Source organism: Monodelphis domestica, chromosome 7, assembly GCF_027887165.1.
Source record: "Monodelphis domestica isolate mMonDom1 chromosome 7, mMonDom1.pri, whole genome shotgun sequence".
NCBI classification, from domain to species: domain Eukaryota; kingdom Metazoa; phylum Chordata; class Mammalia; order Didelphimorphia; family Didelphidae; genus Monodelphis; species Monodelphis domestica.
In genome coordinates, this window is record NC_077233.1 from 211,927,224 (window position 1) to 211,947,871 (window position 20,648).

A 20,648-nucleotide genomic window follows, 5' to 3' on the forward strand; every position below is an offset into this window, starting at 1 on the left:
AGCTAGGAAGTATCTGGGGTCACATTTGAACTCAGGACCCTGGCTCTTTGTCCACTGAGCCACCCAGCGTCCCCAATTCATGACTTTTTTTTTTTACTAGTTTTATTATCTGTGAAAGAGGGATGTTATGAGGAAGGCATTTTGTAAATCATAAGTATTCTGTTGACAAAAAAGACTCTGCAGCCATCCATTTCCAGATGCAAACCTCCCCTGGTACCCTCGAAAAGCAAAAAAGTGAGAAATCACCAAACAAAGGGAAGGCCACGAGTCTCGCTGCACACTTTGAGTACCTGGAGAAGTAGTTCTGGCTGGTTTCTATGGCGCTCCCTGCTGGCACCCTCTTGCCTTGGGACTCGGAGCAAGGAGCGTCACCGTTCTCATTCTGGGCACAGAGCCCTGTGCTGCTTCTTTCCATGGGGCTCTACTCAGCTCTGGACCTTTCAGGTCTAAAAGGAGTGTGTAGGAAATACCTGGAGCACATGTGGTCACAGCCAGTCGCTCCTAGGGAAGGATGGCTGGAATCAGCTCAGAGCATTTTCAGTACAAGAATTTTCACCTTGGAAACTGTAAAGGGCTTGTTGACTGTATCAGCTTGAGAATGCAATAGAGACAATGTTCATAATAATGCACATTGAACTGGTCGGACTAGGTCATTTTTTTTTCTTTCCCAGAGAGCTCTATGTTAAAAGATTACAGGGACAGTCAGGTGGCTCAGTGGATAGAGATGGGAGGTTTTGGGTTCCAATCTGGCCTTGGACACTTCCTAGCTGTGTGACCCTGGGCAAGTCACTTGACCCCCATTGCCTAACCCTTACTGCTCTTCTGTCTTGGAACTGATACATCGTATTGATTCTAAGATGGGAGGGACTAGTTTAAAAAAAAAAAAGAAGTGTACCAGACCTAGCTAGTGAGAGATTGAAGTATCTGCAGGGATGTAGTAATTCATGTGAATGGAATTACGACTTCTTGTGCTGGTCCCAGAGAGCAGAGCTAGGGCCAGTGGGTATACATCCCAAGGAAGGAGACTGTGGCTTTATAAAAGGAAAAACAGTTTGTGACTTGGAACAAATCATTTAAATCTCTCTGGGCCTCAGTTTTCTCCTCTATAAAAAGAGGGGTGATGGCCAGATCACTTCTATTACCCCTGCTGGTCCTAATAAAAGCTGTTCCTACATTTCAATAGGTAGGTAGTGAATTTTCCAGCACTAAAGCAATTCAAACAGGTTGCTTAATCCCTGGAGAGAGTTGGGTACCATAACTGGGATCCATAGCAACTCTCCATCTCAAAGATTCTGTTGTCAGATCTGTTGTGGGTCAGATCCCAGCTTCCCTCAGTCAGCTGCCTTCCATCCAAAGACCTTAGAATCCCTGGACCTCAAATTCTCTCCCTGACCTTATCTTCCTCCTCAGTCTCATCTCAACAGAATCCTAAAATGTCAGAGGCTATAGGGCATCCTAGAAATCATTACAGCTAGGGAAACTGAGGCCTGGGGTGGGTTGGGGTATCATCCATCCATTGGCCAGACCCAGTTCGGACCAGATCTGGGTTGTAGAATTTGGCTCTGATTTCTCCATTGTCTTCAGTGGTTTCCTACGATCTCCTTGCCTTCTTCTCTCCCTTCATTGCCCCTCCTTCCCTCTAGCATTTTGGAAAGTAAATATCTGCTCAGAGAGTCCCTTTCCCCAGGACAAGAGGGGAAAGAAGGAGATTGGAGGCATGTGGACTGTATTTCTGAGATGATACAATTCTCTACACTAGTATTGAAAAATATATAGAGTCTAGAGTGTTTCAAAGGTTGTAATGCACCCTCTGCCGTAATATTTCCTTGCTTTGTATATATTTTCACATAATCTTTTAATGGTCAAAGTGGTACATTTTTATGAACAGACAGATATATATATATATATATATACACACACACACACTAAAATTCGGTGGTACAGGATGGAGGACATCCTGCAGGGAGAGGGCAGGCTGTAGAGGGAGCTCCCATCTTCCTCTGGGGCTCAGGGACAGGACCGAGAAGTAGAAGGGTGGAGTTGGGGAAAAGCCAGGAATCTTTCTTCTCCACTTGCTCAGCAATGATCAGTTGGAATTCTTTCTCCACAGAGAAGACTCGCCAAAGATCTCATCACCAATGTCCTTGAGGGCAATCCATCATGGTCTGGGGAAAATATCTTATTGCCCTCTCCTACTCCGAACCTCCTGGCCAAATTTTTGGCCAGCGTTTGCAGAGGTGGAAGAGAAGTTGAGGCTGCGAATTAGGAGTGGGAGAAATGAAGACTGCCTCTCCTGCAGTTGTAGGCACAGCTCATCTGTAGGCATGCCTCCAAACTAGGCTGATCTCCTTTGACAGCCCCCTTGCACCCCTTCACAGCAGACCCAAATGCTTCCCTCACATCTTCCATCATGTACTGGCTGCTGGAATTTCTTTCTCCTTCCCTTAAGAACGTTCCCTTCTTACTCTCCTCCTCAGCCTTCTCTCAGCAGAATCCTAAGATGTCAGAGGCTACAGGGTGCCCAAGAATTCATCTGCTCCAAATGTTCTGAGTGGTGGAGAGGGGAAATAACTTGACCTAGCTCATGCATCATTTCAGAGATAGCTGGGACCAGGACCTTGTCTCCTGACTCCTCGAACACGAAGAAACAAGACTTGATTTGGAGTTGGATGACTGGGTTTTGAATCCCGAGCTTTGCTGCTCACCAGTCATTTAACTCTGCTTGGCCTCAGTTTCCTCATTTGGGCCCCTTCTAGCTCTTGCCACCAGACCACAATCATCTCACAGACATCACTCCACCTCATGTTCAATGGAAGGAGATTCCCCACCCCCAACCCTGCTTCTTGGGAGATGAAAAGTATCTATCCCAGCCCCGAAGGGGAACAGTGGTGGTAGGGTGGGAGCCCAAGCCCAGGCCACACTATAGCATTCATGGTCAGAAGAGAAGGGGCTGGCTGGACTATGAGGAGAGCTGACTTCTCTCACAGACAGCCTTAGGGGCCACAAGACCCCTTGCTGTCCATAGTGGTCAGAAAAGGGTATACAGTGACTCCTTTCCCGCCCCACCACACTGCATCTCCTAAGAACAGCACTAGAGAGCCAGGGTTGGGTCTCCCATCTGCCATGCTTTCCCTCCCTCGTTCTTGGGCAGCAGCCTCTCCAGGCATCTGTTCCGGAGCTCTCTCATCTGTGGACAGCCCCCTCACAAGACAGCAGGAGGCACAGGGTTCCAGAACAGGTAGGCAGGGGAGTAGACAGGTAGACAAAGATGATCAGGGTTCCTTCTACCCCCCCCCCCCCAGAACCTTGCCAGGAAGAAGGCAGCCCTGGACTAAACTAATGAGTCCAGGTCTCCCTCAGCTGAATCCTTTTGGTCTAAGGAAGAGTAATATGGAGGGGGTAAGAATAGAGTCAGGGGCGCCTTTGGTGGGAGCAGGACAGGAGTCACCAGACCCAGCCTGAGAAAGGTTCTCCCAGAAGTCCTTGGGGGGACCTACGGGCCACCCCATTTACAGTCAGGGAGGATCTGGCTGCTTAGAGGGATCACTACCCTTTCCACCCCCGGGGGATCTCCTCCAGCACTCCCTGTCCCAAGGACTCCTGAGGCTGTGGGCTCCAGGCTGGGCCTGGTGTGGGACTCCAAACATGGGTGCATGGCTTGAATATAAGGCTTTGGGTTGCCTAGAGACTGCTGGACTCCACCTCTGACCTGCTCCCTGGGCAGCGGCCCCAGCATCTCTGCCCCCCGCCTGGGTTGTAGTCCAGAGTCGGGATCAGTCAATGAGGCAGGAGGGAGGACGAGAGGAATCTTCAGGGAAAGGTTCTGACACGTGTACACACACACACATACACCCCCACGCACATATCCTCCCGGGCGGGGGTGGGGCTGGCTCTGCCTCCTAGCCCCCTCAGCCTTGGGCCTCCCCTCTCCTCCCGTCCAGGTCAGCCTCCTCTGACTCCTTCCCAAGCACTCCCATTGGGGCCAGAAGAGGAGGCGAAGGTGGGGAGCAGGGGTGAAGGGAGATGGATCTGTCTTCGACTAGGGGATTGCAGGGTGTGGTGTCGAGAAAATGGGGGGTTGAACTTAGACACAGGGAAAAAGAGAGACGCCACCGCCCGGATGCTCCACTCCCTACACACCTGCCCACAGCCACGAGCACACACAGGGCTGGGCCGCTCAGTAACCCGCAGTGAAGGAGCTATTGAAGGTCTCCGTGTAGAAGCACGTGCTATGAGAGGTGCTGGTGAGGCTGTAGGCAAAGTAGGCAACGGCCGAGCCCAGAGTCAGTCCTGTCATGTAGGAAACCGTCATGGTGTTCCCTGGAAAAGAGGAGAGCGCCACTTAGCCAGCCGGGGTCCAGCTGGGATGACCCCCAGCCCCGGGTGCGGGGCCAGCCTGCCCCTGCCCAACTGCGGAGGAATGTCAGAAGCTGTGCCCCGCCCCGTCCATCCCCCAACTTCTAAGCATCGGTGATGGGGAAAGGGGTGCTCAGCCCCTAGGACATTCATGGTGGCTCAGGGAAGAGAGAGCCAGGCCAGGAGGACCTGGGTTCAAATCTGACCTAGGACACTTCCTAGCTTGCCTAGTCCTTCCCACTCATCTGTCTTAGAACTGATGCTAAGACAGAAACTTACAGTTTTCAAAAGAAAAAAGAAAGTTCATGGTATAGGGCGAGGTTTAGAGTCCAGAAGACATGAATTAAAATCCATCCTTAGCTGCTTCCTAGCTGTGTGACCCTGGGCAAGTCACTTAACTCTCATTGCCCAGTCCTTGCCCTTCTCTCTTAGAGCTGTAAAATGAGGGGTTAGACCTCCAGAAGGGCCTGGGGAGGGGGTGCAGAGGGAGTGTGGAAGTATTTGGGACCGGTGATCAGGAGTCTTTAACCCAGTGGTAGTGTGGGGGTCTTCTAGAGCAGAGCTCGTAGAAGTTTTCTGTCCTGTTCCCCATACCTGCCAGCTCTCTCTGCTCTGGGCTCACTTTGCCTGCAGCCAGGATCATGGGCACACTGCCGAAGTAGCCATTGCTGATGCCCATGAGGAGGGAGAAGATGCATGGCCAAGCGGGGTGGCTGAAGGTGGGCTTCCCACTGGGATACACACACAAGATGAAGAGGGGGATGAAGACCACCCGTAGGCAGGAGTAGATGAGGAGGTGGGTCCCTCGCCAGTCATAGGGTAGGGCCGCCAGGATCTGTGAGAGAAAGCAGAAGGCATGGGAGCCCCCTTCTGCCTGGCACCCTGCAGGCATAACCATTCAAGGCAACTGACATTTCAGAGAGGGGCTCTTAGGGATTCAGTGGATAGAGAGCTAGGTCTGGAGATGGGAGAACCTGGGTTCAAAATCTGAGTTCAGACACTTCCTTGCTGTGTGACCCTGGACAAGTCATTTAATTTTCATTGCCTAGCCTTGACCACTCTTCTGCCTTGAAACTGATGCCTAGTATCAATTCTGAGTCAGAAGGTAAGGGTTTCAAAAAACAAAATAAAACATTTAGTAGAATTTAGGCAAGTCACTTAGCCCTAATTGCCCAGCTCTTGCCACTCTTCTGTTTTAGAATTGATACTGACAGAGGGTAAAGTTTTATTTATTTATTTGTTTGTTTAGTTTTAAATATTTTTCCATGGTGACATGATTCATGTTCTCTCCAGAGGGTAAAGGTTTTTAAAATCTAAACAATCATTTAGTAACCATGTGCAAGGCACTCTACTAGGCACTTGGGGGAGAGACAGTGTTCAGATAAAACAAGATCCCTCATGCTGCCTGTGGTCTAGTAGGGAGATAAGACAAAAACATAACTATGATATAGAACACTGAAGAAGATCAGCGTTGCCATCGTTGCACAGTGGTTTAGAGAGCCAGTCTCGAAGCCAGGAAAACTTGGGGGAGTATTCAAAATATGAATAGGTTTAGAGGAGCCATGGGGCATTTCAAGGAGGGAAATTATAATAATTAAGCAGAAAAATATTAGAAGTCCCTCTCTCCTAAGAGAAGTATGGTATAGGGACTAGCCTTAACCTTGAAGCCAAGAAGACCTGGGTTTTCAAATCCCAACTCTAACCCACAGTAGCAATGTAGTCCTGGGCAAGTCACTTGACTTCTCAGTTCTCTGGGCAACTCTCTAAGCCTATAAGTTTGGGGTTTGTTTTTTCAACCCTCCAAGATGGGGTTGCTTTGGAGTGTCCGACGTTTCTGTGCTGGGGATCTGAGCTCTAGAATGTGAAGTGAAAGGACGTGGGTTCTAGGAAGGTGCTGAAATTGCAGTGTTACTCTCCTATAGAAAATTGGAGTCTCTTCCTCTCTGACTTGAATACCCTCCTTCCCTCCTGGTTTATGGGGACTAGAGTCCTAAAGGCAAATAGGATAAGATTCTTTCATTTATTCCTGGGGAACCAAGTTCAAGAATCATATCAATCATAGAAAAGACCCCAAGAACAGTAATCTCTTATGAACAAAACCCTTTCTCTTCACTCATGATTCTTACAGAACCCTGGGAGGCAAGCAAGCCCTGTAACGTTTTCAGCTGAGAAAATGGAAAGGTTAGAGCAGCAAGTGGTCCACCCAAGAGCCTTCAGGAGAATCAGTATTTTAACTCAGCTCTACTCAGTTCAAGGCCAGTCTTTTCCTCTGAACCATCTTGGCACCTGCTGCCTACATAGTATCATGTGAGGGTTGCCAACTATCCTTCCTACCAATGTCTCTTCCACTTACTTGTCTCAGGAAATGACATTCCTTTTTTGTTATCTTAATTTTTATTTAGTTTTCATTTCTAACTTTGCTCCCTCCCTTCAATCCCTCTCCCACCCATTATTTATATATATAGTAGGACTTCATTTTAGATGACCAATGCACTAGACTTATCAGAACTCCCTGAATCACTACTGCACTTTGGAGCCATTATTAGTAACTAAACAGCATTAAACATAGAGAAGCACTATTCTGGCCTGGACAGGACAGGACAGGACTTGTTAAAAATGAGAACTGGGGACAAAGACTAATGTGGGAGCTAATATCTGAGGAATTGATGTGAGAGCAAATTTCTGAGACACTGAGGTGGGAACTAATGTCTGAGACACTGAGGTGGGAGCTAATGTCTGAGACACTGAGGTGAGAGCTAATGTCTGAGACACTGAGGTGGGAGCTAATGTCTGAGGCAAACCAATGCAATGACTCACACTAATACACTTCTCAGAGAGAGAATAAGTGTGATTGGTGAACTACTTCGAGACTTTGTGATGCTTCGGAAAATGACATGGATTTAATGCATAATTCATTTTTTAATTTTAAGTATTTTTCTGCCTTTTTTATTGTCAGTCACATACATCTGAATTCATGTGTGTTGAGTTTGAGTAAAATGAAGTCCTACTGTATCATTCCCAAGAGGCTTATGTAAACACATTCTTTATATGGCCCTGCCCTCATGATGCTTATAGTCTAGTCTAACTGGGTTAAGGTTTTATCTTATCTGAGAAGGATAATATTGATAGTTTATCTGATTAACTCATTGCAACCTGTTTCACTTGAGAGAAAACAAAGTCCTGAAGAGATGGGAATAGGGGACAGGTGAAGTATTATTAGGGAAGAGGTCTGAAAAATGGGATACTACAAGGGTAGAGAGGGAGGGGAGAAAGGGCACTTTATGGGATCCTATTCTATGCCCAATTGGCATGCCGATAAGATGACTAATAATAGCATTATCTCTCCCAAAAGTATTTATGCTTTAATATAGAACTCCTGAAAACTGAAAAGCCAGTTGGAAAGGTAGAATTTTAGGCCTTGGGAGACTGAGGGGGAAGAGATTGGGAGATATTTACACATGGAATGGTACTCCCAACACCTGTCAAATCAGAACATGTAGATGGCCCCCTACTTCATCAATGTATAAGACCACTCAGAGACTCTCTCCTGGGGCAGGGAGGTAGGTATATTGAGTTTTCTCTTAAGGAAACCTTTCACTAGGCTCAGTATCCATTTAATGTCTTTCCTTGGAACCTACCTTGCCCACAAAGTCAGAGAGGTTGAATATGGCCATGACGAGGATCGGGAGCCACTCGCCAAGAGTGCAGTTGCGGATCTCTGACTCCAGCCCAGGAAAGAGGCACAGTGTGATGAAGTAGGACATTGCTATGGAGAGCATGTAGGCCCAGATCACTCGGGACACAACGTATCGCTGCAGCATCATGGCTGGTGGGAAGAAACATCCAAAGCTTTTAGCATCAGTATGTCCCCTCTCATAGAACTCACAGAGTATTTTAGCCAGAAGAGACCTCATTTTTTAAAGCAAGAAAAATTCATACAAGGTCACTTGGTAAAATTAGAACTTGAACCTAGTATAGAAGGAATCAATCCTTCAACCCAGTGGTCTTTCCATCAACTCACTACATCCATGGAAGTGGTTCAAGCTGTGGTTGCCCTCTGGGTTTTTGTGGGACCCACTCAGTACTTGGCTGCTCCAAAGAAAAAGACTTTTAGACCTAGAAGGGACCTGAGAGATTATTGGCTCCAACTCTCTTATTTTATAAGTAGTCAAACTGAGGTCCAGAAAAGTAAAGTCAGTTGCCCAGGGCTATACAGCTAGTTAGTGGTGAAATTAAGTTCACAGTGCCTCTGGTTCAAAATCCTTTTTGGAGAAATACAGCCTTTGAAAGGGGCTTTGGTGACTCAGGAGTAGTGCTTGTGTTGGCAAGAGTTAAGCCAACTTAAGAATGGGATGGCATCATTCAAGGAGACAATGGCATCATCTCAGGACAACTCTTACATGGACATGTAGTCTCTTTCATCACCTCCAGATTCCCTACACATGAAATATGTGTGAGAAAAGAGAGGCAGATGCTGCTAAGCCCAGGACAAGAATGACCACCCTCACTAATCTGGTGGGGGAAATAAAGCATAAAGGAAGGGCCTCTCTCAGGATGGCCTCATGAGAAGCAGTGAAAGGGACCCTGAAATCCCCTTAAACCTCACCATGACCTGTTCTTTAACACTGACGATAATAGGAAGGGACATAGGACCTTTTGTCTTCTCCCACTCTCCCCCTTATTCCTTATCCTCCAACCTAAATGGGATGCTTTTACCTCGAAAGTTTGGCCAGCTCCTCTTGAATTTGGGTCTAGGGACATCAAACCTCATATAGGTCCCACCACCAGCCAACTCAGCCTCATGGACCACACTGCCCTGAGGGGACCCCCCTGGACCATGATGCCGATCCTCCTGAAACAGGGAAGAAGACAGGGGAGAGGGAGTCAGGGTAAGTACAATTGATCCTGGGGGAAGTGGCCACCAGCATCATACATGCACTCAAAGAGATCCTTGAATTCTGGAACATCAAATCTGGAAGAGACATTTGAAATCATCTAGTCAAACCCCCACATTTAAATTTTTTTTAAATTTTTTACTCTACACTTAACAATGGGGGCATTTGCATATATATGGAAGAACAGTAAAAAAGGAGACTATCATATGAAATGTCATATACATATTAGGTACATCTTGTTTTTTTTTAATTTTTAATTTAAAAATGTTAACCCTTTACCTTCTGCCTTAGTAGCAATTCTGCCTTTCTATTTTAGCTGATCTATAGCTTTCAAAGAAGTTCTGTGTGTCTGGCCTTGGGTTTTTTTTTTACCATTAAAATTTTTAAAAAAGACACTTCAATGATCTTTTCTTTCATCTTCTTTTTTCCTCTTATTTATTTATTCATTCTTTCATTTGTTTGTTTATTTATTTATTATTTGCTACCTTATCCTAATTCTTATTAACCTTTCTACTCCTTGCATTGCATAAAAAGGAAAAACAAAAGTCCTTGTAACAAATGCACAGTTGAGCAAAACATCCCCCAATTGGCCATGTCTAAAAATATATGTCTCATTCTGCATCTTGAGTCCATTGCTTTTCTGTTAAGAGTTGTTATCTCTTCCCCCCCCACCCCATTTTGCAGCAGAGAACACAGAGGTCCAGAGATGGCCACCCATTTCCTGGAAGTCCTCCTTATAATTGGAAGAAAAAGAGCAGGGGTGATAGGACAGTCATCTCAGAGTAGGTTGAGAAAGTCCCCAGTGGATCCAGCCACTAGACAGAGTTTACTGGGATCTGATCAAATTATTTCTCTACACAAAAATCACCAGATCATCCCCACTTAGTAAAGTTAGCTTATCTGTCTCCTACTTCTGGAATGCTTCCTCCTCATCTCTGCCAATGGCTTTCCTAGCTTCCTTTAAGTCCCAACTCACCTTTTACAGGAAGCCTTCCTGACCCCTCTTTAATTCAGGTCCTTCCTCTGTTAATTATTTCCCATTTATCCTGTATATATCCTGCTTCATATAGATTTATTGGTATATTATCTCCCCCATTGGAACATAAGTTTCTTGAGGGCAAGGACTGTTTTTTTGTCTCTTTTTGTATCTTCAGTGCTTAGCATAGTGCCTGGAATGTAGTGGCACTTAATAAATATTTGGAAATATTTAACAAATAATGATAATAAAATAATAATAAATAATAAATAACATAGTGGCACCTAATAAAAATTGGAAAAAGTTAAATTAGTGGAGTTCATACCCCTCTCCCTAGACATGCAAAGCTCTTTGCAACCTGGTACAAATTTCTTTTGTTCCCCCACATTTTTTTTCTTTTAAAAGGTTTTATCAATTTTCCTTTATGTCAATATTATTCTTTTTTTAAAAACCTATCCTTATTTCTTAGAACTGATACTAAGCATCAGTTTCAAGGCATATGAGTGGTAAGGTAAGGGCTAAGCAATCAAGGTTAAGTGACTTGCCCATGGTCAGTCAGCTAGGAAGTGTCTGAGGTCACATTTGAACCCAGGACCTCTGGGTTCCAGACCTGACTCTCAATCCACAGAGCCATCTAGCTGTTCCCCTACCATCTTTTTAAAATTTATCTCTTCTCCTAAGCTTTCTTAGATGAATTTCCCCCCACATGATAACGTTCCCCTCAAATTTCACCTAGCAATCGTGTACCTTTCTGTTTTTGTTCTTTGTATCTCCAAACCTTATGCTTGAGTGCTTAATAACTGCTTATTAATGGACCGACATCATAGGATTGTAGATTTAGAGGAAGAAGGCATCTTTGAGGCCATCTAGTCCAACCCTCTCAAATGACATTATGTAAAATGTTCTGCAAACCTTAAAAAATTGCTCTTTTCTTTTTAAGCCTATACCTTTGATACTCGTATTAGTTCTAAGACAGAAGAGTGGCAAGGGCTAGGCAATAGGAGTTAAGTGACTTGCCCAGGGTCATCCAGCTAGGAAGTGTCAGAACCAGATCAGAACCCAAGTCCTTCCCACTGCAGGTGTTCTAGGTCCTGGGCTATCTAGCTGCCCTGATCTCGGTTCATTGTCATGGTATTCTGGATGGAAAAGGGGACCTGAAGTCAGGAAGCTCAGGGCAGACCCTGGCAAGTGACTCCCCTCCCCAAGGAAGCTCAGCGAACTCATCTGGAGAATAAGGAGACGGCCCCTAAAGTCTCTCACATCCAAGGATGTCGGCAGCAGAGTCTCTGGGAGCTGCCAGGCGGTGTAGCGCCTGTGGCCACCACTAGATGTCATCCCACTTTCAGCAGGAACAGCTGGACAGCTCCTCCGCTAGTGCTAATTGGGATACAGCTGTGGTGGGACCAGACCCAAGTGGTGGCTTCCAAATGAGCATTCTGCTTAGCCCAGCAAATGTTCCCTGGGTGCCCGTGGGGAGGGAAGCCCTCATACATCCTCCTCAAGTTAGAGAGCTCCCACCCGTTCACACGCACTGCCGGCCCAGAAACGAGCTGCTCAGGCCAGATGGGCAGGCAGGAGGTTGGGGCAGATTGGCCCATTCTGTCATCTCTCGGTGGAGCCCTGGTGTTGGGGCTGCTGGAGGCTAGCTCGGGCTCAGCTCCCTGGGGGACTCGGGTCTGGAGAGAGAGACACTTCCAGGGATTTCCGGGCTTCAGAGATGGAACTAGCATCTGACCTAGGCTGGGTCTCATTTGGGGACTTGCATAGGGGAAAAACCAACCATCCAGCCAACCAACCATAGGTTTGGGGATCAGAGTGCCTGAGTTCAAATCCTGCTTCTGATGCTTAGCCACTTCTGGGGTTTCTGCTTTTAAAACTCTTGGTAGCCTGCCCCTTCCTACCTGTTTTGCCCCCGTCACTCTCCTTTCATTAAAAGAGGAGCCAGTGGCTTCTCATTGCCTCCAGGATCAAATAGAAAAGCTCTGCTCTGCATTTGAAGCCCTTAGTAACTGTAACCCTTCCTGGCTTTCCAATCTCTTTCTCTCTCTTTTTAATTTTATTTAGTTGATTAATTTATAGCATTTTCCCAGGATTGCCAAAATTTCCAATCTCTTTACATCTTACTCTGTTCTTCCTCCTCTGTGTGTTCCAGTGACATCAACCTCCACACTCTTCCTCAAACATGTCAGGCATCTCCCAACATAGCCTGGAATGCCTTTCTTCTTCTTCTTTTTAATAAACCCTCACCTTCCTTCTTGGAATCAATACTGTGTATTGGTTCCAAGGCAGAAGGATGATAAGGGCTAGGCAAAGGGGGTTAAGTGACTTGTCCAGAAATGTCTAAGGCCAAGATCTCCCATCTCTAGGCCTGGCTCTCCATCCACTGAACACCCAGCTGCCCTCTGCCTTCTCTCTTAATCTCCATTTGCTGGCTGCCTCAACTTCCTTTAAGTTCCATGTAAATTCTCACCTTCCATAAGGAGCTTTTCCTAGTCCCTCTTCATCTTCCTATTTTCCTTCAGTGACTACCCCTAATTCATTCTATATTTGTTTTATTTGTGCATAGTCAGATGCATTGTTTCCCCCATGACTCCTTAGAGTAGGACCTATCTTTTAATTTGTATCCTCAGTGGTTAGCATAGAGCCTGGCACATAGAAGGAACATAACAAATACTTTTTGACTTGACTTTATAACACTGAGCAAGTTCTTTAAAATAAAAAGAATAGCCCCATGCCTCAGTTTCCTCATCTGTAAAATGAACGGGTTGGCTTCCAAGTTCCTTTCTCATTCTAAAACTATGAGCTTGAGGTCTTCAGAGGTGAAGGGCATCCTTCAAGGGAAACTTTAAGGAATGGGTCCTCACACACAATACTTCACTCCTCCACCTGGTAGAAGCTTTTACTTTCTTCCTAACTCAGCTCAAGTGCCACCTTCTACACGTGGTCTTTCCTCGTCCCATCCCCATCCCCAGCTGCTAATACTCTCCCTCTCCCCCAAATTACTGTATTTATTTTGCATTTACTCTGTATATATATATTTAGGCATGTCCATGTGATTTTCCCTCCTTGGGGACAGGGACTGTTCCATCACTGTCTTTCATTCTTTCTAGTATCTAGCCTAGGGCCTGGGATGTAATAGACCTTTGTTGTTCAATTGTGCCCGACTCTGTGACCCCATTTGGAATTTTCTTGGCAAAGATACTAGAATAAAATAATTTGTCATTTCCTTCTCCAGTTTATCTTACAGATGAGAAAACTGAGGCAAATAGGATTAAGTGACTCACCCAGGGTCACACAGTTAAGTAAATGTTTGAGGTCATCTGAATGAATGACAATTTATAGCTAATTTCAAGTCTGTGATCATATCTTTCTTTCTAGATGGCACAATGTGCAGAGCACAGTATTTGAAGTCGAGAGGACCTGAATTTGAATCTTGCTTTAGATATGTACCAGCTATGTGATACCATGCAAGTATTTAACCTCTCTGTCTTATTTCTGTAACATAGGAAAAATAAAAATAGCACCTACCTCACAAGGTTGTGATGAAATTTTAAATATATGTGTGTGTGTTGATAATATAATATATAAATGGGCTGTTTTATATATGTCCATCATGATTTATATATAATGAGATTTTACATGTATGTGTGTGCATGTGTATATTGTGATGATCTAACATATGAAATTACATATGTGTACATGTGTTATATGTCAAAGCTTGAAGCAATACATATATATGTTGTTATTATAGACCTTATTTCAGATCACCCCTGTGATTTAAGGTAGGGAAGGGATGGATGGGCAAATTGAGACCTCTGGGTCAAAGTGGAAGACACGGTGGAGAGATCTAGTTCAATTCTCTCCTGTTATCAGTGAGGCAACTGAGGTCTAGAGGGGTTACATTACTTACTCGAGGTCAGGGGACTAAGTACAGAGCTGTAATTAAGAATATTTTACCCGAAGTAAAAAAAGAGTCAGGAATGGACGGGTTGTGGAATGGAAATAATTGACTATCAATCCAGTCACACCAGAAGAAGGGAGGTGGTGAGAAACGAGGATCCACGAGAAGGATTTTGTGGAGGAGAAAACCAAAGGAAATGCCTATACCATGGGAAGGAACTCTACCGTCCCAATGGTGAGGTGTATCACCCTGCATTCACCATGGTAGTCCACTGGGACAAGCCAGTTATGGTTCTGGGTAAGCCATAGAGTGAAGATTCGAACCCAGGGAGATGGGTTATAAAGGCTTTGAATGCCAAACCAAGGAGTTTGTATTGATTCTGGAAGTGATCTAAATCCTTTTTAGTCCTTTAGAGCAGGGAGAGGAAATTACTCAAAAGTAGCAAAACAGCTAAACCTAGAATGTTAGTGACATCTCTTGATCATCTGAGGACAGAGCAGGAAATGGAGGGCTCTTTGTCCGGAAGCAGTGTGCATAAAAGTAATGTGTAGATTTGATTGGGGGGTGGGGAGTGGAAGTCACCTGTATGTGTTTTGGAGGAGGCTATCTAGGAAGGGGGAGACCAGTGGATAGAAACGAGTGTTTGTTGGGAAAGTGTGTGCACTGGGGGTGTTGTTTGTGTATTTCTCATTGTACCAGTTTATGGGAGCTGGGTACCCTGGGGAGCAGTAGAGACACTCTCCCTACGGGAGGGAAGGTCAAGCCCAGGAAAGCACAGCGCACTGGCTTCCTCAACTACTTTTCTCCTAGAAACTTACAAAGCGTACTTCCTCGGCAATGACATCATGGTGTACTCGGTAGCCGGTGCCAGGCCCGGCGCTGCCCTTGAGCTCTGGCACGCCCTCCTGGGAGCGGGCAGTGTAATAGCGGACAAAGCGGGTCCGCTTCACCAGCACGTGCAGAAGCAGACACATGAGCTCCATGCCGATGGAGATGAAGAAGAAAATGATGGTGTTCTCCTTCTCGTCAGACAGCAGCAGCTTGGTGAAGATGCGACTCAGGGAGATGATGACCCCCGCAGTGCCTGAGAGAGACAGGAGTCAGAACAAGGGCTGGGGGAGCTGTTTACACGACCTGCTGCTCAGTGTAGATGAGCACCCTTGTTATCTACACCTATTGACACCTGCTCTCCCCCTCACAACGGACATCGCTCCACACGAGCACACGAACACACCTTGACCCCCCAAACTCACACTCAGAGAAACCCAGAACCACAATGGTATGGACACACTTCCCTGCCCAAACTTTGGCACAAATACACACACACCATGTGCACGTGGCTCCCGCACACATACACAGAGAAACAAAAGATGCTTCAGCTGATTGCTGCAAACTGCACTAACCCTGTCCATAAAGCAGCAGCTCCAATGAGGGAATCTGTTAGACAGGCAATAAACATTTATTAAGCCCAGATTATGCGCCTGACACTGTGCCAAGGAATGGGGAATCCAAAGGAGACATGCAAAATTTGTTGCCCTCAAGGAGCTCACGATCTAATGGAGGAGACAACAAGCAAACATATGTGTACAAACGAGCTAAGGACAGGTAAACGGGAAATCATCAGAAGAGAGAAGGCACTGGATTGAAGAGGGGTTGGAGGGCAGCTCGGGGGCACAGTGGATAGAGTGCCAGGCCTGGAGTTAGGAACACTTGGGTTTGCATATGCTCTCAGCCACTTCTTCTCTGTGTGACCCTGGGCAAATGACTTGACCCCAATTGCCTAGCCCTTGCTCTTCTGTCTTAGGGTTGTGGGAGGGGAGGGGAGGGGAGGGGAGGGGAGGGGAAGGGGAAGGGGAAGGGGAGGGGAAGGGGAAGGGGAGGGGAGGGGAGGGGAGGGGAGGGGAGGGGAGGGGAGGGGAGGGGAGGGGAGGGGAGGGGAGGGGAGGGGAGGGAAGGGAAGGGAAGGGAAGGGAAGGGAAGGGAAGGGAAGGGAAGGGAAGGGAAGGGAAGGGAAGGGAAGGGAAGGGAAGGGAAGGGAAGGGAAGGGAAGGGAAGGGAAGGGAAGGGAAGGGAAGGGAAGGGAAGGGAAGAGATGGCAAGGGAAGGGAAGAGATGGCAAGGGAAGGGATGGCAAGGGAAGGGATGGCAAGGGAAGGGAAGGGAAGAGATGGCAAGGGAAGGGATGGCAAGGGAAGGGAAGGGAAGGAAGGAAGGAAGGAAGGAAGGAAGGAAGGAAGGAAGGAAGGAAGGAAGGAAGGAAGGAAGGAAGGAAGGAAGGAAGGAAGGAAGGAAGGAAGAAGGAAGGAAGGAAGGAGGGAAGGGAAGGAAAGGGAAGGGGGTGGGGGAAGGAGGGAAGGAAGGAGTCAAAGAAAGTCAAGGGTGTAAATAGAGAAAAGGAGAGAGAGCATTCCAGGCATGGGGTTCAGCCAGAGAAATGCCCAGAGCTGAGAGCTGGAGTGCCTTGTTCACAGCACAGCAAAGGAGGCCATTGTCAATACATAAAATAGTATATATTGGGGAGTGAGGTATAAGAAGACTGGAGAGAAGGGAGAGGCTTTGAAGGTCTCTGAATGATTGAGGATTTTGTATTTGATCCTAGAGTTACAAGGGAGCCACTGGAGAAGGGAGGTGACATGGTTAGATCTGTGATTCAGAAAAATCACTCTGATGACTGAATAGAAGATTGATTGGAGTAGAGAGAGACCTGAGGCAGGCAGAGCCAACAGCAGGCTACTGCCTTGCCCTGACTACATATATTTATTGCAAGGAATATCTTTTTCTCTCCTGTCCCTATTGTGTTGGGGGATGGGAGGGAGGGAAAATAGATTTTTAATTTAATTTTTAATTTTTTTCTATTTGAATCAGTTTATTTAGTCAATTTAGAATGTTATTCTAGATTTTTAATTTTTAAACAAAGCCTTAAAATAGAAAGGTGGTGTGACTACAGGTTTGGAGTACAGTTCAGAAGATAAACTGGCTATCATGTTAATTTTCCTCATTAATTGTTTTACTCTGTTAAAAGAGCACAGATCATAAATAAGGGTAATCTGGAAATATTTGTAACATAAAAACAAGTCACTTAACCCTCATTGACCAGCCTTTTCCATCCCTCTGCCTTCAAACCGATACTTAGTATTGATTCTAAGGCAGAAGATAAGAGTTAAACAAAAACAAAACAAACTCCTAGCATTAAACTTTTTAAAAAATAAAATAAAAACCCACAAACCTAGCAGTGTTAATAGAAACACTATTTACCCACAAATTGGCACGCTGCTTACGCTCACAGCCACTCACAAATATACACACATACTACTCTCTCCTACCAATTTGACATGCACTACATGCACACACAGTCCCAGCCCACACTGTTCCCCCACCAAAAACAGACTGATCCTCCTCAAATGATTAAACTGTGCCTCCCTGCTTCCCAAATTCATACATGCACACCAATCTGAGCCCATACAACCCTGTCATTCCCTCCGACTGGAGCTGAGGTCTCAGACATTTCAGGAGATGCTAGTTTTATGGGGGAGAGGGAGACAGAGAAGGAAGAGGGAGGCGGGGCTGGGATCCTCTAGAATAGTGGTTTCAAACTCAAATAGAAACAGGGACCACTAAACCCTAAGGATCCCCAATATTGACTTAATTTTAAAATGTTTTGCCTGTTTTATTGTATTTTTATTTGTGAAAATACTTCCTGATAATCTTTTCTAAAACCCCTTCACCTTCTGTATTAGAATCAATACTTTGTATTGACTCTAAGGCAGAAGAGTGTGTAAGAGCAAGATGCAAGGATGAGGACGCTCCTCTGCTTCCAACAGTCTTTGCCCATCAATCAAGTCTTCTTCAACATTCTGTCCTCATCCTTGCATCCTGCTCTTACAGTGGTCAGGGCTTAAGTAAGTTAAGTGACTTGCCCAGGGTCACACAGCTAGGAAGTGTCTCAGGCTACATTCAAACCTAGCTGCTCCCCTCCCATTACATAAAACAAAAAACAAACAAACAAACAAACAAAAATCCTTACCTTCAGTCTTAGAATCAACATTGCTTCTAAGGCAGAAAATCAGTAAAGGGTAGGCAATGGGAGTTAAGTGACTTGCCCAGTGATTCCTATCTGAGGCCAGATTTGAACCCAGAGCCCCTTGCCTCTGGGTCAGGCTCTCAATCCACAGAACTTGCTAGCTGCTCCCCTACCCCCCAGTTACATTTTAGTCTTATTCTGACTACACTTGGAAGTGTCATAGCTCTGCTATAGAACATGGGGATGGGACCAAAACTGGGTACTTCCAGCTCCTCCTCACTGCCTAATTGCTGGGTTATTTTGCCAGTCTTCAGCAGGAAGGAGGGCAGGAGGGGTCAGAAACCTTGTACCCTGTCTGGGAGCCTGGCCTCATGGGAATCCTTATGAAGATAGCCTCCCCCTGGTTCTGTAGCCCGTTGCCTCTCTCCCACCCCACCCCAGGGCTTCCCCACTGGTAATAAGCAGAGGCTTCTGGGTGACCCCAGCAGGAGGAAGTCACTTCAGATCACCTCTGCCCTCCTCCCGGCTCCTACCCCACCTCCTGCAGGGTGAGCAATGCCAGGGGAGCCGCCTCCCCAGAGTCTGACAGCCGGACACATATACTCACTCTCCCCAGTCATCACCCCCTGGGTGTATCTCTTGGGCAGCATGCCTGTGTAGCCGTAGAAACTGGATTGCTGCACTTGAAGAGAGAGGGAGAAGGGAGAGGAGAGAGGAAAAGAAGATCCGTTATTACTTCCCCCCATGATGGGGCAGTGGGAGGCAGCCAGGGAAAGAGCCCCTGGGGGGTCCCTGAAAGCCCGAAGCGCTCTGATTAGACCTCTAGACCCGTTTGGTCACGTACCCCATCCCTAAAACATGTCTGAGTACCACCTCCTGGATGTGTCAGTGACGTCGATTAGTTATATGTAATCGAGGGCTACAACCAAAGCATTTGCATGTGTGACTCAATATACAGCTGCTTGTGTAACCCGAGGCCTAAGCCTAGGTATTTGCATAGGACTTTTCTCATTGGTAGAGAGAATGCTTGCTCTCTAGTACTGTCTTCTTCAGATCATTCTTTCCACCAATGAGAAGTGTTCTATGCAAATACCTAAGCTTGAGTCTGGGGTTACATATATAACTTTATTTCCCTATTGAGAACTATGTAGAGAGGGCATCTGGGTGGCTCAATGGATGGAGAGCCAAGACTAGAGATGGGAGGTCCTGGGTTCAAATCTGACCTCAATCACTTCCTAGCTGTGTAACGCTGGGCAAATCCCCCATTGCCTAGCCCTTACCACTCTTCTACCTTGGAACTAATACACAGTATTGATTCTAAGATGGAAGGTAAGGGTAAAAAAAAAAGTATTCTGTAGGGCAGCTAGGTGGCACAGTGAATTGATAGGAGTGCCAGGACTGGAGTCGGGTTCAAATTTGACTGCAGACACTTCCATAGCTGTGTGACCCTAAGTAAGCCATTTAATCCAGATTGCCTATCCCTTGCCACTCTTCAGTCTTTGATACTAAGACAAAAAATAAAGGTTAAAAATAATAACAAAAAGAGTTATGTAGGGCAGTTAGGTGGTGCAGTGGATAAAATGCAGGACTCAACTGAGTTCTTAACCAGTCACAGACTCTTACTAGCTGTGTGACCCGGGGCAAGTCACTTAGCCCTGTTTGCCTCAGTTTCCTCATCTATAAAAAGAACTGGAGAAGGAAATGGCAAACTACACCAGCAAGTTTTTTTTTAATTATGTACATTATACAATTTACACAAAATAGAAATTAAAGAAAGAATGAAATAAAGATGATATGATCATTGGAGTTTATTGATTAGGGGAGGGATATAGTCCCTATATCCCCTAATTTATATACCCCTACATTTGGGGAATATCTCTTGGGCAGCTACATGGAGGATGGAATAGCGAAGGGAGAGAAATAAGGCAGGGGGACTAAGCAGAAGGTCGTTGCAAGAATCCTGGCGAGAGGTGATGAGGCTCTGAGTGAGAGCGGTGCTGTGTGAGTAAAGAGAGTGGGTCATATTCAGAAATGTTGTGAAGGGAGAAACACTAACTAGACATGGATAAGATGAAACTGAATAAGAAGTCGAAGATGACTCCAAGGTGGTGATTTGGGTTTGACAGGAAGGGTCGGGGGGCTTCTGATAGAAAGAGGGGAACTTTGGAGGTGGGTTTGGGGAGAAAGCTTAGAATGATTATAATCCATCTATGCATGCCAGCTAGCTCACACTAAGGATTCACCATCCACCCCTAAATAAAAAGGGGAAAGTGGAACTCCCACATACTAAGTACTTTATCCCTACATAATTCTTTTTATTTATTATTATTGTTTAAACCTTTCTTTCTGGCTTAGTATGTCTGGGAGCAAAGAACTGGTCCCTCTAAAGGTTCTTGCTGTAGCTACAAGGTGATCTGGGTGTGGGGAGAGGGTACAAGGTGGGTATGCTGGGGTAGGGGACGGGGGAGTGTAGAAGATTTTCCTAATGGTACCTGGGAA

At 46.0% G+C, this 20,648-nt stretch overlaps 1 protein-coding gene across 1 annotated transcript in view; it reads right to left on the reverse strand.

Moving 5' to 3' along the window:
- Positions 1-1,838: 1,838 nt before the first annotated feature.
- SLC29A4 (solute carrier family 29 member 4) overlaps positions 1,839-20,648 on the reverse strand; it is a 56,415-nt gene continuing 37,605 nt past the window's right edge. Inside the window, exons 6-11 of the mRNA XM_007498435.3 lie at positions 18,757-18,831; positions 14,947-15,212; positions 9,073-9,208; positions 7,995-8,182; positions 4,951-5,191; positions 1,839-4,320 (exon numbers count right to left, since the gene is read on the reverse strand). Coding sequence (XP_007498497.1) covers positions 4,178-4,320; positions 4,951-5,191; positions 7,995-8,182; positions 9,073-9,208; positions 14,947-15,212; positions 18,757-18,831 — 1,049 coding nt within the window. The 3' untranslated portion in view covers positions 1,839-4,177. The remainder of the gene's footprint in view (positions 4,321-4,950; positions 5,192-7,994; positions 8,183-9,072; positions 9,209-14,946; positions 15,213-18,756; positions 18,832-20,648) is intronic.